General features: G+C 40.6%; 1 protein-coding gene across 1 annotated transcript in view; it reads right to left on the minus strand.

Moving 5' to 3' along the window:
- Nucleotides 1-7,445: 7,445 nt before the first annotated feature.
- Nucleotides 7,446-13,539, minus strand: part of LOC102369985 (kinesin-like protein KIF26B) — a 181,364-nt gene continuing 175,270 nt past the window's right edge. The window contains exon 3 of the mRNA XM_025203254.1: nt 7,446-7,708. Within this exon, the coding sequence (XP_025059039.1) occupies nt 7,676-7,708 (33 nt within the window). The 3' untranslated portion in view covers nt 7,446-7,675. The remainder of the gene's footprint in view (nt 7,709-13,539) is intronic.

Here is a 13,539-nt window from a genome sequence, read left to right on the forward strand (position 1 = left end):
ATTAATCAACTCTTCTCCGACATGCTGGAATTCCAGCACATCAGAGAAGCCTCCACGCTTGTGTATAGACGCCCCCTAATGTGAGGTACTAAATAAATGTGCATGAAGCTGTCCTAATGTGCAGTAAAGTGCATGCTTTTTTAGTGCTACTTAATGTGCATTAACCTGTTTTTACTGCATATTAACATGGTTTTTGATTTGATGTTTTAATGTGCAGTAAAATAGATTACTGCATGTTAAAGCACAGGTGTAGATGCGCCCAATGACTTTTTAAACAGGCCCAGGATGAGCGGTCTTGTTGGCTAAAATAGAAAAAACAAAAAACAACCCCTCCCCCCAGCCCCCCCGCAGGATTATCCTTCCTGATGTGTTTTTTAATATAATGTTGCTGTTTAACAATGTAAGTCATTTGCCCTTCTGTTTATATGCCACATTGAACCAGTTTTAATTTTAAAATCAATGTACTTACTTCCAGGGAGCATGCTAAAAATTCTTGTTTGATCTCTGCTGTAAGTTGATCCCAGGTAGGTCTATCTACCACACGAACTAGAGTTGTTTTGTTCATTTATGCTCCAGGGTAGAATTATTATTTGATATATTTAAAATTCATAGCAAAAGGTACCAACATCAGGTTTTAATTTTTCTCATGCCCTTACACATCCTGGTCATTTTCCCTGTTGGCAGGAGATAGGAGAGAGGAGGCTAGAGATCAGAATACTGGAAAATTAGGAATGTTTAAAAATTCACCACTGTTCTCTCAACCTTACAGGTTTAGACTATCAGTTTTTTTCCCTGCAAAACTCATATAAAATTGAAAGAATTAAAATGTTTTCCTCCATATGAAAGTAAAAGTAAACAGCATGTCCCAGCCATTATCTTATAACATTGTTACAATGGCTACATGTGCTCTAAACTACATAGGACACAAAGATAAAGATAGTCCCTGCCCCAAGGAACTTGCACTGTTAAGTAATTCAGTAGAAACCTCTCTATGAAGCTCTAGAAATAAACAGAGATTAAAATCAGATCAGGATGTGTTGGTTGATATTTTTATAAGCAAACACTAAGATTAACTTAATTGGCCAACTGGGAACAGCAAACAGATTTAATTAAATGTGCTTTAATGAAGTCCAAATAAAACAACAAACAGACTCCTCATCTGACATGGTGCCTAAACTCTAGTAATCCATTCTAAAGGCTGCATGGTCTTTTTCATCAAAATTTCATTTCCTCTTAGAGTACTCTAACAAGGGTTTTAAATGCATAGGAATTGCTTGTTTTTTACCTTATTAGCAAAAGTGTGTAAAACATTTGAAATCTAGGAAAGATTAAATTTTATAAGGTCTCAATTTTGTTTTATTTATTTTTAATTAAGCATCATGGGCCAGGTTCTCTTCTTACACTGGTATAAATAATTGAGATCAATGGAACTGTAATATTATAAATTAGCCAAAGTGGGTATAACATTAGGTCTCAAACTAGGTCTCATATTTTTACCTAATATGCATATTTTTACAGGAGTCTGATCAGCATTTGCTCAGCATTTGCTGCACTGAGTTATACCACAGCAAAGGGAAAGCAAAAGAGGTATAAAGCAGCTCTAGACCAGAATGGCAAATGGCTACATGGGATGCAAGACACTGCTGAGGTGACTGTTCTTAAGGTAAAGTTGGAACTAAGGTTTCCATATGTAGCTCCCCTGCCAGTATTATCTGTCTTGTCTCAATGAGCTTTTTGTTTCCTAGTAATCAAAGCATGATAAACTGGGCACTGACTAAAGGCAAACATCAGCAGATGCATGATGAATAGGTCCAAGGAGGTGATACTTCCCCTCTATCGGGCGCTGGTCAGACCGCAGTTGGAGTACTGCGTGCAATTCTGGGTGCCACACTTCAAGAGGAATGCGGATAACCTGGAGAGGGTTCAGAGAAGGGCCACTCGTATGGTTAAGGGCCTACAGACCAAGCCCTACGAGGAGAGACTAGAGAAACTGGATCTATTCAGCCTCCGCAAGAGAAGGTTGAGAGGTGACCTTGTGGCTGCCTATAAGTTCATCACGGGGGCACAGAAGGGAATTGGTGAGTATTTATTCACCAAGGCGCCCTTGGGGGTTACAAGAAATAATGGCCACAAGCTAGCAGAGAGCAGATTTAGATTGGACATTAGGAAGAACTTCTTCACAGTTAGAGTGGCCAGGGTCTGGAACGGGCTCCCAAGGGAGGTGGTGCTCTCCCCTACCCTGGGGGTCCTCAAGAGGAGGTTAGATGAGTATCTAGCTGGGGTCATCTAAACCCAGCAGTCTTTCCTGCTTATGCAGGGGGTCGGACTCGATGATCTATTGAGGTCCCTTCCGACCCTAACATCTATGAATCTATGAATATGATCCTAACCTCAGTTATTTCAGCACTAATCCAAAGTACCTCCCCTGACCTCAGTTAGTTATTCTGGATTCACACTGGTGTAATTAAGATCATGATCTATCTGCACATTTATACAAATAATAATCGGGAGTTTTCCTTGGAACAGATGAAGGAAAACTTTTGGTGAGACAAAAATAGTGTAAAAAAGGAGCTGCTAATATGTACAGATAATTCAATGAAATTTCTGTTTGCAGTTTTGGATTTCCATTACAGGGGTGTACATGGAGTAACTCCACTGATGCCACTGGATTTAGATTGGTGTAAATTAGATTAGAATCAGGGTCAATGTCTTTGTGCATTATAGTCAACATTCATTTGGCTACTGCAGGCTATGTTAAACCTTCTGTGTCTCTAAGGCCTTGAAGTAAATCGATGCATAATTTACACCATAGCTACAAGTCAAGTAGAATGGTTCAAGTTACTCATCTCCTATCAGTTATCTTCAAGATTCCACAATTTGGTTTTCACATATGCAGATTCAAATTTTAAACTATGAAAATGGATGAAGGAACAAAACAGATACAAGAAAGAAAAAGGCAGAAATGGAGAAGTTGGATTTTTCAGCAGTAAAATATCATAGGATGTTCCCTAGGAACTAAGAAAGCAATTTACACAAGAAGAGGGCATTTTTGCATCTTCAGGAACTGTACTTGTGTTAAGATCTAAAAAAGCAGAGCAAAGAGCAAGGAGATGTACCCTGAACTATAACGCTTATTAAAAAACTAAGATCAGGGATACTAAATTCAAAACTTCAGAAATCACTGATTTAAAATTTACCGCGTCTTAGCTTTTCCCAAAGGCACACTTTCCAGTGATCTCCCTAAAACAAAGTCCCTATCTCTGATGTTTTTGTTTTCAAAAGGACAAAAGGACAATAACAGTAAATAGTAGACTGTATAAACTCATTGCAAATACAAAAACAACTAGCAATAAATCAAGCTGTTTTCAAAATAGAGAAAAAACAAAAAATAAATGGACCATAGCTTGATGAAATCTAATAGTGTTAGTTATTTGTTGGTTCATGTTTTCTATCTTGGTGGTAAATTTTCACCAGCCTGTTGTGAATTATTATTTCTTTTTCCATTTTGACAGCTCTGTCTTACCTTGACTCTTTTCCCATAGTCTACAAAAAGCTAAACAACAACACATATGAAATTAAAAACCAGAGCTGTTACCTGCAGCCTAAGGCAATACGAACAAGGTTATTTTCCCAGGCTTTCACAAGCTGCGTGTGTGTGACCTTTGGCAAATCTGTGCATCAGTTTTCCCAAATACAAAGTGTAGAAAAATATCATTTACTTATTTCACAGATACGTTACAAAGCTTATTGGTTACTGTTTGTAACACATTTTGAGTTATTTGGCCGGAATTTGCTATAAAAATTTAAAAATGTATCACTATACAATTATTGCTGTAATTGATTATTGCCTTGATTAGTGCCTTGTCACACCAGGCAGTTTCCAGTGGTATTTATATTTACTTTTTCTTCACCAGTCTTAGTGTAATACATCAGGAAAAGGTCTTAGGGCTGAATTCTTAACTCATGTGAGCACATACCATTCTGTTGCTGTCACTAAACTTGTATCTACTGATACTAGCAGCAATTGCTGCCTTTGGCTCTTTATGGTACCATTACAGGTTCCTCTGTAAAATTACTGTACACAAAATAACAGTGCAAACAAATGAGTTTATTCCAGAAACAAACAATGGCTGCATTAATGTGGGTAAAATAAGCAAATTCTTTTTCTTTACACATGGTATAAAAGACCTAGTGTGGTAAAAATAAATACATCTCGGGAGTGATAGATTACTTTAGGACAATATGTTAACAACAAATATCTAAATAAATTGTGTTTCCCATAATACAAGCACATAAATGACAGTTTAGCCAAACAAACTGTCTTTACAAGTTTTACCTCCTGTTATCCATCTGTATGCTATCAGGTTGACCCATTGTTAATTATATTTTTAGAAGCCCAAGAGACAAGAGCCCCTTTTGTTAGGCACCATGCATATATGTAAAGAGTCCCTGTCCCCGAAATCTTGTGATCTAAGTAGACAAGGCAGGAAGGGAAACAGAGGCAGATGCACATGAAGTGACTGGTTAAGGTCACACAGCAGGTAAATGGCAAAGCTGGGAATAGAAGCCAGATGTCTAGGACCATACTGTCTCTCAAACCAGGATTTGTACAGATTCTATCTCATGGGTTCTTTCACAAAAATCCTAGTTTAATCTTCATCATCAAGTTGGTGCCTCTCTCTTCTCCTACCTTATTTCAGCAAGAACTAATACTGATGAACTGGTCTCTGGCAATGTTCAAAGCAATTCTTACACAGGCTCTAAAGTGCAGTACAGCACTCAATGGTACTGTTAAACCCTGGTTGCTAACACTGCTTCAAGGCATTTAGGATTATTGAGGGTGAATGAACCTGTGATGACTGACTAGGTCACACAGTAATGAAAAAGCAGTAGTTTAAAGGCAATTTTCCTGTCCTTTTTTTTCCCCCTAAAAGCCCTAATTTATTTTAAAACAACCTAATCCTCAATTTAGCATCTAAACCTATACCAATAATTACTAGATTTAGCACCTATTATGATACTTTCAAAATTCGTCAGTGGGACTTGGAAGAAAAAAACCTTTACACAAAAAAGTCTTCTATAAACCTAAGGAATTGTGGCTGGTTACACTGTTTGGCCAAGAGGACAAACAAAGAGGGGTTTGTTTTTGTTTCTTCAGAGATAAAAATTCTCCAGCCTAAGACTCAATGCTACTCTGCTAGAGTTAACAGGAATTCTCTCACTAAGATTGGTTAGAGCTAGATCAGGATCTTAAATGAAATTTGCTTTTGGAGTATGTTCTTTTCATCCATTCATGTAAGACTCTTTTGAAGGGATATGCCCACATGCAGGCAAGAACAGAATCTTATGTAATTGAGCTCTCCGCCCTTCTTTAGTATATGACATGAAGTCCCCAGCCTATCATGAAAATTGATTATTGAAAAAAAACACACAAACCCATACAAACATATCCACATTAGTTCAAATGAAATATTCATTGCATCAAGATACCTAGGGGCCTGCATCTCTATTTACATGGCCACTTTAGAGATGTCTAACTGCGTGGGGGGTTGTTTTTTTTGGTATCAGTTCTTCAATATTAATTTTTGGGGGTCTGCAATATGTATTTCCATTTTGTTTGCAACCTATGGGACTGATCTTCCATTCCATTTCACTTTGTTAAAGGCAGCGTACCTCCATTGGACCCAACAGGTTTATACTGGGGCAAATGACTGATGATAGGTCACTGCTGTATAGTTACCGTACTCTGAATGTCCCCTGCATAATCTATTTTCACAGTTTCTGTGTTAATTGCGTATCTTTTTCCCTCTGCAATACTGTATTGTGGTGAGTGAGTATAGTGAGGAGTACAAAAGCTCCAGCTGTAAACCAATGATGGTTGTGTGAGACCCCCAAGAACTGGCAAATAGAGAAGTCAGACCATGGTAAGCCCCTGAGTTTTCTCTTCCTTAGGCAGATCAGGGGGCTGGCTTTGAGATATGTAGAGGGGTGCAGCCATGTGCTTCCTAAGTATAGGGATGTCCTGTTCCCCCTACACTTCCGAAAATACCATCTTTATTGAAGGGGAGAAGGGACCTGAAAGGGAAACACTTCCAGGTATGGAGAGATTAACAGTGCTACCCCTCTCGAAATAGGACACTTACCAATTCTTTAGCCTTAATGAATTAAACTACAAGAAAACCTAAAACCAAAAAATATTTAATTGTACACATAACTGCTAAATTCCTAACTAATGGAGCCAAACTTCACCTCATTTGCACCAGTACAACCCCACCGAAGTCAACTGGGCCATAGGGTTGTGACTAAGGGCAGTACCTGTGCCTCCTTTTTTTCCCTCTCCTCCTAACAAAGAGACTTGTAAGTAAGTGTAGCCAGCTCTATTTCTTTTTAATAATATAAAACGTACCCTTACACAAACTCATACATTTAAAAAGAAAAAGACATTCTTATTTTAACGAAAAAAACCTTGGATTCAAACAAACAAACAAACAAACAAACAAACAGCTGCTGGACTCAAATCGTATTTTACCAAATCAAAGAACGTATTTTATTCATGGTCTCACCCACACCACCAATACTACTGCCTGTACTACCTGCAGGTAATTCATTTGACATTGGTAAGACTGTCAGTTGGACTAGAGACTTAATTTTTTATGCTTATGAAAATGAAGTCTCAGATATATTAAGGGACATGAGTGATGGTTGCCGGGGTCCTCTTTCTTTATGAGACACAGTTACAGATGTTTGCACTGAGATTTCCTAGTGACCTTAAGCATGACCAGCAGAGACAAACTCCCTCAAGGGTGACAGGTCATTACCCTCTATTCTTCTTAAATCCTTGGAGCCCTCCTGAGTACAGCCAATTATGTGAGGTAGTTGTGAAAGGTGAAGTGCGCTCTCATTTCCCCTCAAAGCAGATTGCCGCATTTAAAATATTTCCATCAGCTGAGAGTCGTTTTTCTTCACCTTTGGACACATGTAACCCCTTCTTGCTCTCGGGAAATCCACCCAGGGCAGGTCCAAAGTTCAGAAGCAGCTGGACAGTTGGCCTTCTTTCATTCATGCCATTCATATTGTCTGAAGAGGCAGCTCTAACAGATAGGCTAAACTAAACCTATTCAGGTTAAGGATCAGACAGGGGGATGCATTGTGGAAATGCATGCCCCCTCCCCTCCGCTCCCCCTCTCCCCCACCCCAACACACAGGAGAGAAATTTTGGTTTATTCTGACAGCAAACATACCAGACCCAATCTTTATCTCAGCTGTTCTTGCACTTAAACTTACTCAGTAAAAAGGGCATGATTTTGATCTCCTTTGTCTCCATTTTACACTGGTGCAAGGCAATGACTTGAGTGTACTCTGGTATAAAACACGCAGCGATTCTGGCCTTGAATATACTTTATATTACAAATTTCTCCATACACAGAAAATCTGAGGTCTCTGTATCAGCTTTTAACTTTTATTTTAGCAGCAAGTACAGCACAATTTACTACAAAAGGATAACTGGCCAAACTCTTTTTTCCCCCCTTAAATCTGTTGATTTAAAGAGAATTATCCCAGCAAAGGATCAGACATCACATTTCAATGGCCTTCAGAAACCCTTTATAGAGAAGAAGGTAATGGTTTTATATGATGGCACTATGGAATCACATTTCAAAATTATATCAGCCTCTGGCTATTTCCTCCTCACCTCGCACCAGCATATCATCTGAGGAAAAAAAAGATGCCATGACTATTATTCTATTTTGCTGTGCATGCAGTAATATCATTCTCCACATTTGAAAGCTTACATCTTTTTTAAACAAAATCCCAGCTCAACTGGGGTCCCTCTAAAAACACCGTAATAGGTTTATTAAGATTCCCCCACTCTCTAATCCTAATCTCTCAACTCATTTGTATACAGCAGACAATAACATAAAAACATCTTAGTCAAAGAGGCATTGCACTGATTTGTGTTCTGTCTGAGAGAGAGCTTTTGGGAATTTCTGGGGAGCTTGCTAATAATTTTTCATGTTTTTTTCTCTCTCTCACACCCCATCTTTCAAGGCCTCGATAAGAATGAACTACCTTGCATTCTGCACAATTACCCTTCTATTATTTCTTGCTTCTAGTGACAGGAGAGAGCGAGCTACAGAGGAAGCTGGCAGATGCAGTGGGGGTTGCAGCAGCAGCAACAACAGGAATGGATCTTCTTCATTTAGCTTAAAGGCAAAGAAGATACTCTTACAGGTGATGCTATTCAATTTAGACCCAGGAAGTGTAACATCATGAAGTTTACTCACTTGGGTAAGCAACATTAAAAAAAGGATTTATGCTGCGCTGTGAAGATGTTGGTCAGAACCCTGCCAGAAAGGACTCTATGTTAATTTTTTTTTAACTACATAGGCCCCATCCAAAATCCAGCAGGATCTCTCTAGTCACCTGGTCTTTGTCTTTTGACAGATTCTACTTTGACTCTTAAGTTTCCGGGAAACGGGCCACAGCCATGCAGGCAGGGGCTGCTGAGAAATGGAGTCTGGCTGCTGGCCAGATCCACCATTCTGCCCACCCCTGAGATAGGATCAGACAATACCCTAATGATTCATCAGCTTGCCCTGTTTCAGGTATGTGATAAACTGAACTCTTCTAATTCATAATGAAAATGTCTTCACAGTTTGCCTTGAACTTTACACCAGCCTAACCATCAAGTGACTTCCTTACTTACGTGGACACTTTAGGATGATACAGTACCATAGTTTCTCGCATACAACATGAACCTTTTCTATTTCTGTCTATGAATGTGAAACCAAAAATAAAACCTACTGTGATCCACAGCCACAAGGAGCAGAACAATGCACAGGCTCAGCTCCCTAGCTGCTGCTGCAGTTATTTACTACAGGAAAAGATCTTTTTTCTTCATTCTGCCTTTCAAAATCAAGGTGCATACCATATTCTGGGGTGTGCTGTATGTGAAAAATATGGTATACCTTGGCCATATTCAGAAATCAGCCTATTTAGCTCAGAAATATTCTACATAGCTCAAATGTAGATTTCCAACAGCATCAATGTGGCTGCAGGTCAGCTGAAGAATTCAGAATTTTAAATACCTGCAATGTTTAAAAACACTGAAGCCCAGAGTTTTGGTTGTGCCTCATTTCTAACATTTTATCTCTAAAGCCCCAGTTCATCAAAGCATTTAAAGATGTGGTTATTTTTAAAGTAGATGTATAAGTTCTTCCATTTTCAGAGATGTACTTAAGCATATGGTTACCTTCAAAGACATGTGTTAATGTTATCCTGAATAGAATAGTGGACTCAACCATGTGTTTATTTTCAAAGAAGATCCAATATAACCTCATAAATCTGGCATGCTTGGGACCGAGCACCTGCCGGAAATTTGAAAATTCCAGTTTTTTTAAACCGGAGCGGTGGCCGGTCCTGGAGCAGTGGCTGCACACGGAGTGGGGTGGTGGATGGTGGCAGCAGCCGCTGCATGCAAGCTTCCCCTTCTGTATCCAGGGGAGTGAAGGGGGAAGCTCAAAAAGTGATGGATTTTTGAGAATTATGGATTTTTGAGATCCAGATTTATGGGGTTATACTGTACTAAAATGTTTTGCTGAATTGGGGCTAAAAACACCAAAAGTTTTTTTCAACAGTCTAATATTACTATTAAGCAGGTATGTAAATGTTTGTTAAAATGGGACCCAATTACATATTGCATGAAGTCTCTGACAAAAGCTGTTTGACATAGTAGATATACTCTTGCTGGGGCAGAATCCAAAAGGGGTGAACTGTCACAGATGCCCCCCCTTTTAGTCAACAATGCTGTGAGAGCACCAGGGGCTTGTTTTTAAGTCCCCAAATCAGGTAAAACTGACACTCCTCCCTTCCTCTCCATGATCAGCAGCACATGTTCTCCCCTCATCTTCTCTTCCTTCTCCCATCCACCACAGTTGCCACTGTCCCTGGCTGCCCCAGGGGTGGGAGAAGGCCCCTAGAACTGCTCCTGCCCACTCCAGCTGGGCTGTGCAGCAAGCTGGCCTCAGTCAGGGCCACCAGCAGCAGCAGGTGGGTTCATCCTCCCAGCCCAGGGCGGGTACCCTGAAAGCCCAAAAGCAGGCATGGGGAAAAGGAACTTTCCTGCTGTGGCTGCTGTTTCTGGCAATAGCGGAGACAGTGGGGCATAGCAGGGACAGTGGCACTGATGGGCAGGAGAGGAGGGGAATGGGAAGGGAGGACAGAGGACATGTCGCTGTGCACAGAGGGGACATATAAAAGGTGGGAAGTTTGTTACCAGATTGAACGACTTAAAAAAAGGCCCTGGCTGCTGCTCCTGTGGTGCGAGCTGCTCACTCTGGTGGGGGAGGGGAGAGGCTGGAAGAAGGAGTGCAAGCATACCTGCATCCTGATCATCACTCCCACACTTTCCTTTATAAAATCTCAAAACTACCCTCATACTCTTGCATGTAATGCTTTTGGCAGTATTCGTTTCTGGTACTGACATATAATTAATTGACACACTGGCTGTAGGTACAGGAAATGAGTTTCTTGCAAGATACTTATAAGCCAGAAGCCTCTGACAAGGGGCTCAGAAGGTAGTAGTCAATAGCTCAATGTATATTTGGCAGCCAGTATCAAGTGCAGTGACCCAGAGGTCAGTTCTGGAGCCGTTTTTGGTAAATATCTTTATCAATGACCTAGAAGATGGGATAGAGTGCACCCTCAGCAAGTCTGCAGATGACACCAAGCTGGGGAGTGTAGTAGATACATTGGAGGGTAGGACTAGGATTCAGACAGACAAACACTAGACAAATTGGAGGATTGGACCAACCCCACCCCCCCCCCAAAAAAAAACAACAAAAAAACAAACCTCATGAAGTTTAATAAGAAGTGCAAAGTCCTGCACTTAGGACAGAACAATCCCATGCACCAGTACAGGCTGGAGACCGACTGGCTAAGCAGCAGCTCTGCAGAAAAGTATCTGAGGGACAATAAGCTGAATATGAGCAACACTGTGTGCCTTTGTTGCGAAGAACGAATGGCATACCGGGGGCTGCATTGGTAGGAGCAGATCAAGGGAAGTGATTATTCCCCTGTATTTAGTAGTGGTGAGGCCACATCTAAAGTAGTGTTCAGCTTAGGCTCCCCCCACTACAGAAAGGATGTGGACAAATTGGAGAGAGTCCGGCAGAGGGCAATGAAAATGGCTAGGCAGCTGGGGCACATGACTTACGAGAGGCTGAGGGAACAGGGTTTATTTAGTTTGGAGAAGAGGAGACTGAGGGGGGATTTAATAGCAGCCTTCAACTACCTGAAGAGTGGTTACAAAGTGGATGGAGTTAAACTGTTCTCAGTGGTGACCGATGACAGAACAAGGAGCAACAGTCTAAAGTTGCAGCAAGGGAAGTTTAGGTTAGAATAAACTCTCTCACAAGAAGGGTGGTAAAACACTGGAACAGGTTACCCAGAGAGGTTGTGGACTCTCCATCCTTGGAGGTTTTTAAGACCCAGCTAGACAAAGCCTTGGCTGGGATGATCTAGTTGGGGATGGTCGTGCTTTGAGCAAGGGGTTAGACTAGATGACCTCCTGAGGTCCCTTCCAACCCTAACTTTCTATAATTCTAAGAATATTGGGTTCTCTCTGGTTAATTTTTCTTGCTGTTATACCCTCTTACCTTTGCCCAATAGATACATTTACCCAAGTACCAGAAGTATCCAGAGCAGTGTACAAACAGTGTAGAAGAAAAAGAGACTTGCATCTGGACAGGCTTCTGAAGTTATGGGGCAGGAAGTCAAAACTCCAGATCTTCACTAATTGCAATCTCATAGCTTTCAATAAATTACAGGATTGTCTCACTCTTCTAACAGCACACAGGTTTCTTCTTCAGGACCTGATGATCTCATGAGGTCCTTTCCAGCCCCCTAACATCTATATCTCAGCTGAGTCATGGGACTCTCATACTCACAAGATAAACTCCCTTAGTTCTTTTCAATCCATGGGATATTTTTTACCTTTTGCTTCCCTTGGCCACTTTTGTATCATGAAGGAAAAAGTAATGATTTTAGGGTTATTAAGCCATGCATAAAAATGTCATTTGAGATCAAATCACACTAGAGTAATTTTAAAAAAATTACAATTAGCGTGGAATTCAACTTCCCCTCCTAGGGAATCAAGATACTACTAGGCTATTAGTTTGAGGGGGAAAAAATATCAGATATAATTAGCCAATTACTACAATACACAAGCTTGACCGATCACTCCATGGTAAGGAGGTCAGCTGATGACTTATAACCCTATTAAAGTTACTGTATTTCTAATCATCAGTGACTTGATATAAAAAGGCCATATGTCTATTCACAGGAAAGATATTTCAAACAAGTTTGTGAGGGGTGACAGAAGCATGAGTAGATTGAGGAATTTTATTTGTTTCACTGCCAATCAGTCTACTTTTCTGGGTTGAACAAGGGACAGTTGACAAACTGTGAATTTGGACTCCTGGTACAAGTGTTCCTCAGTCAATGATCCCAGGACAGAATCTCTTTAAGTCATTAACATTCAGATCACAAGCTAAAGCCACCACCATCAAGCACAAGGCACCATTTGCTCAGCAGATTCCAAATCAATCATGTGGTAATGGGAGCCATCAAAACATGCTACTTCATCTGAGGAAGCCATGCAATCCAAATCAAGACACATCTTCCAGGTAATATCGGTCTGATGCTGTTTAATATACAAGCCATGTAAAAGATTCCAGGTCAAAACTTAATTGGGTAATAGCAAAATTGTCTTTTGCCTTATTGCCCTTGTGGGAAAGTAAGGGCAAGACATCCCACACAGAAACACAGGATTGAAAGGAACCATGTGGATCACTGAGTCCAATCTTGTGTTCACACAAGCAACCACAACCCCTTTCATAATGTGATCAAGCTCCATCTTAAAACAAATCAGGTTTTTGCTCTCGTTGCCCTTCTTGGCAGGCTACGGCAAAAGCTCACTGAACCGATGTTTAGAAAACTTCTAATTTCTCACCTAATTTATTCATGGCCAGGTCATACACATGTGTTCTGCTAATATTGTTATTTCACTTCAGCAGCTCTTCTTCCTCACTGGTATTCAACCCCCAAAGAGTTTTGCATGCTGAGGGTCTGACCAGAGAAAAAGTAGTGTGAGCCAGATCATCCCTCCACTCCAATGAGCTGTGGCTCAAGCAACAGGAGTCTTTCCACTGACTACTGTAGGACTTCAATAAGGACTGAGCACCAGCACATTCTGCATTCTAAACACAGAGTACAGCACATTCTGAACACTTACGGAGAAGGCTGGGAAGAAAGAGCACTGGGTTTTTCATAGATTCATAGATATTAGGATCAGAAGGGACCTATCAGATCACTGAGTCCGACCCCCTGCCCCAGGCAGGAAAGAGAACTGGGGTCAGATACCCCCAGCCAGGTGCTTGTCCAGGGTTAAGGGTGTTGAATAACTAAAAAAAAAAAAGGGGGGGGAAGGAAGTTATAGGCTTAGAAATTAACATCCAAAAAGTATAACAGAACTACTGGAAA

The sequence above is a fragment of the Alligator sinensis genome, unplaced genomic scaffold (genome assembly GCF_000455745.1).
Source record: "Alligator sinensis unplaced genomic scaffold, ASM45574v1 scaffold534_1, whole genome shotgun sequence".
Classification (NCBI taxonomy): Eukaryota; Metazoa; Chordata; order Crocodylia; family Alligatoridae; genus Alligator; species Alligator sinensis.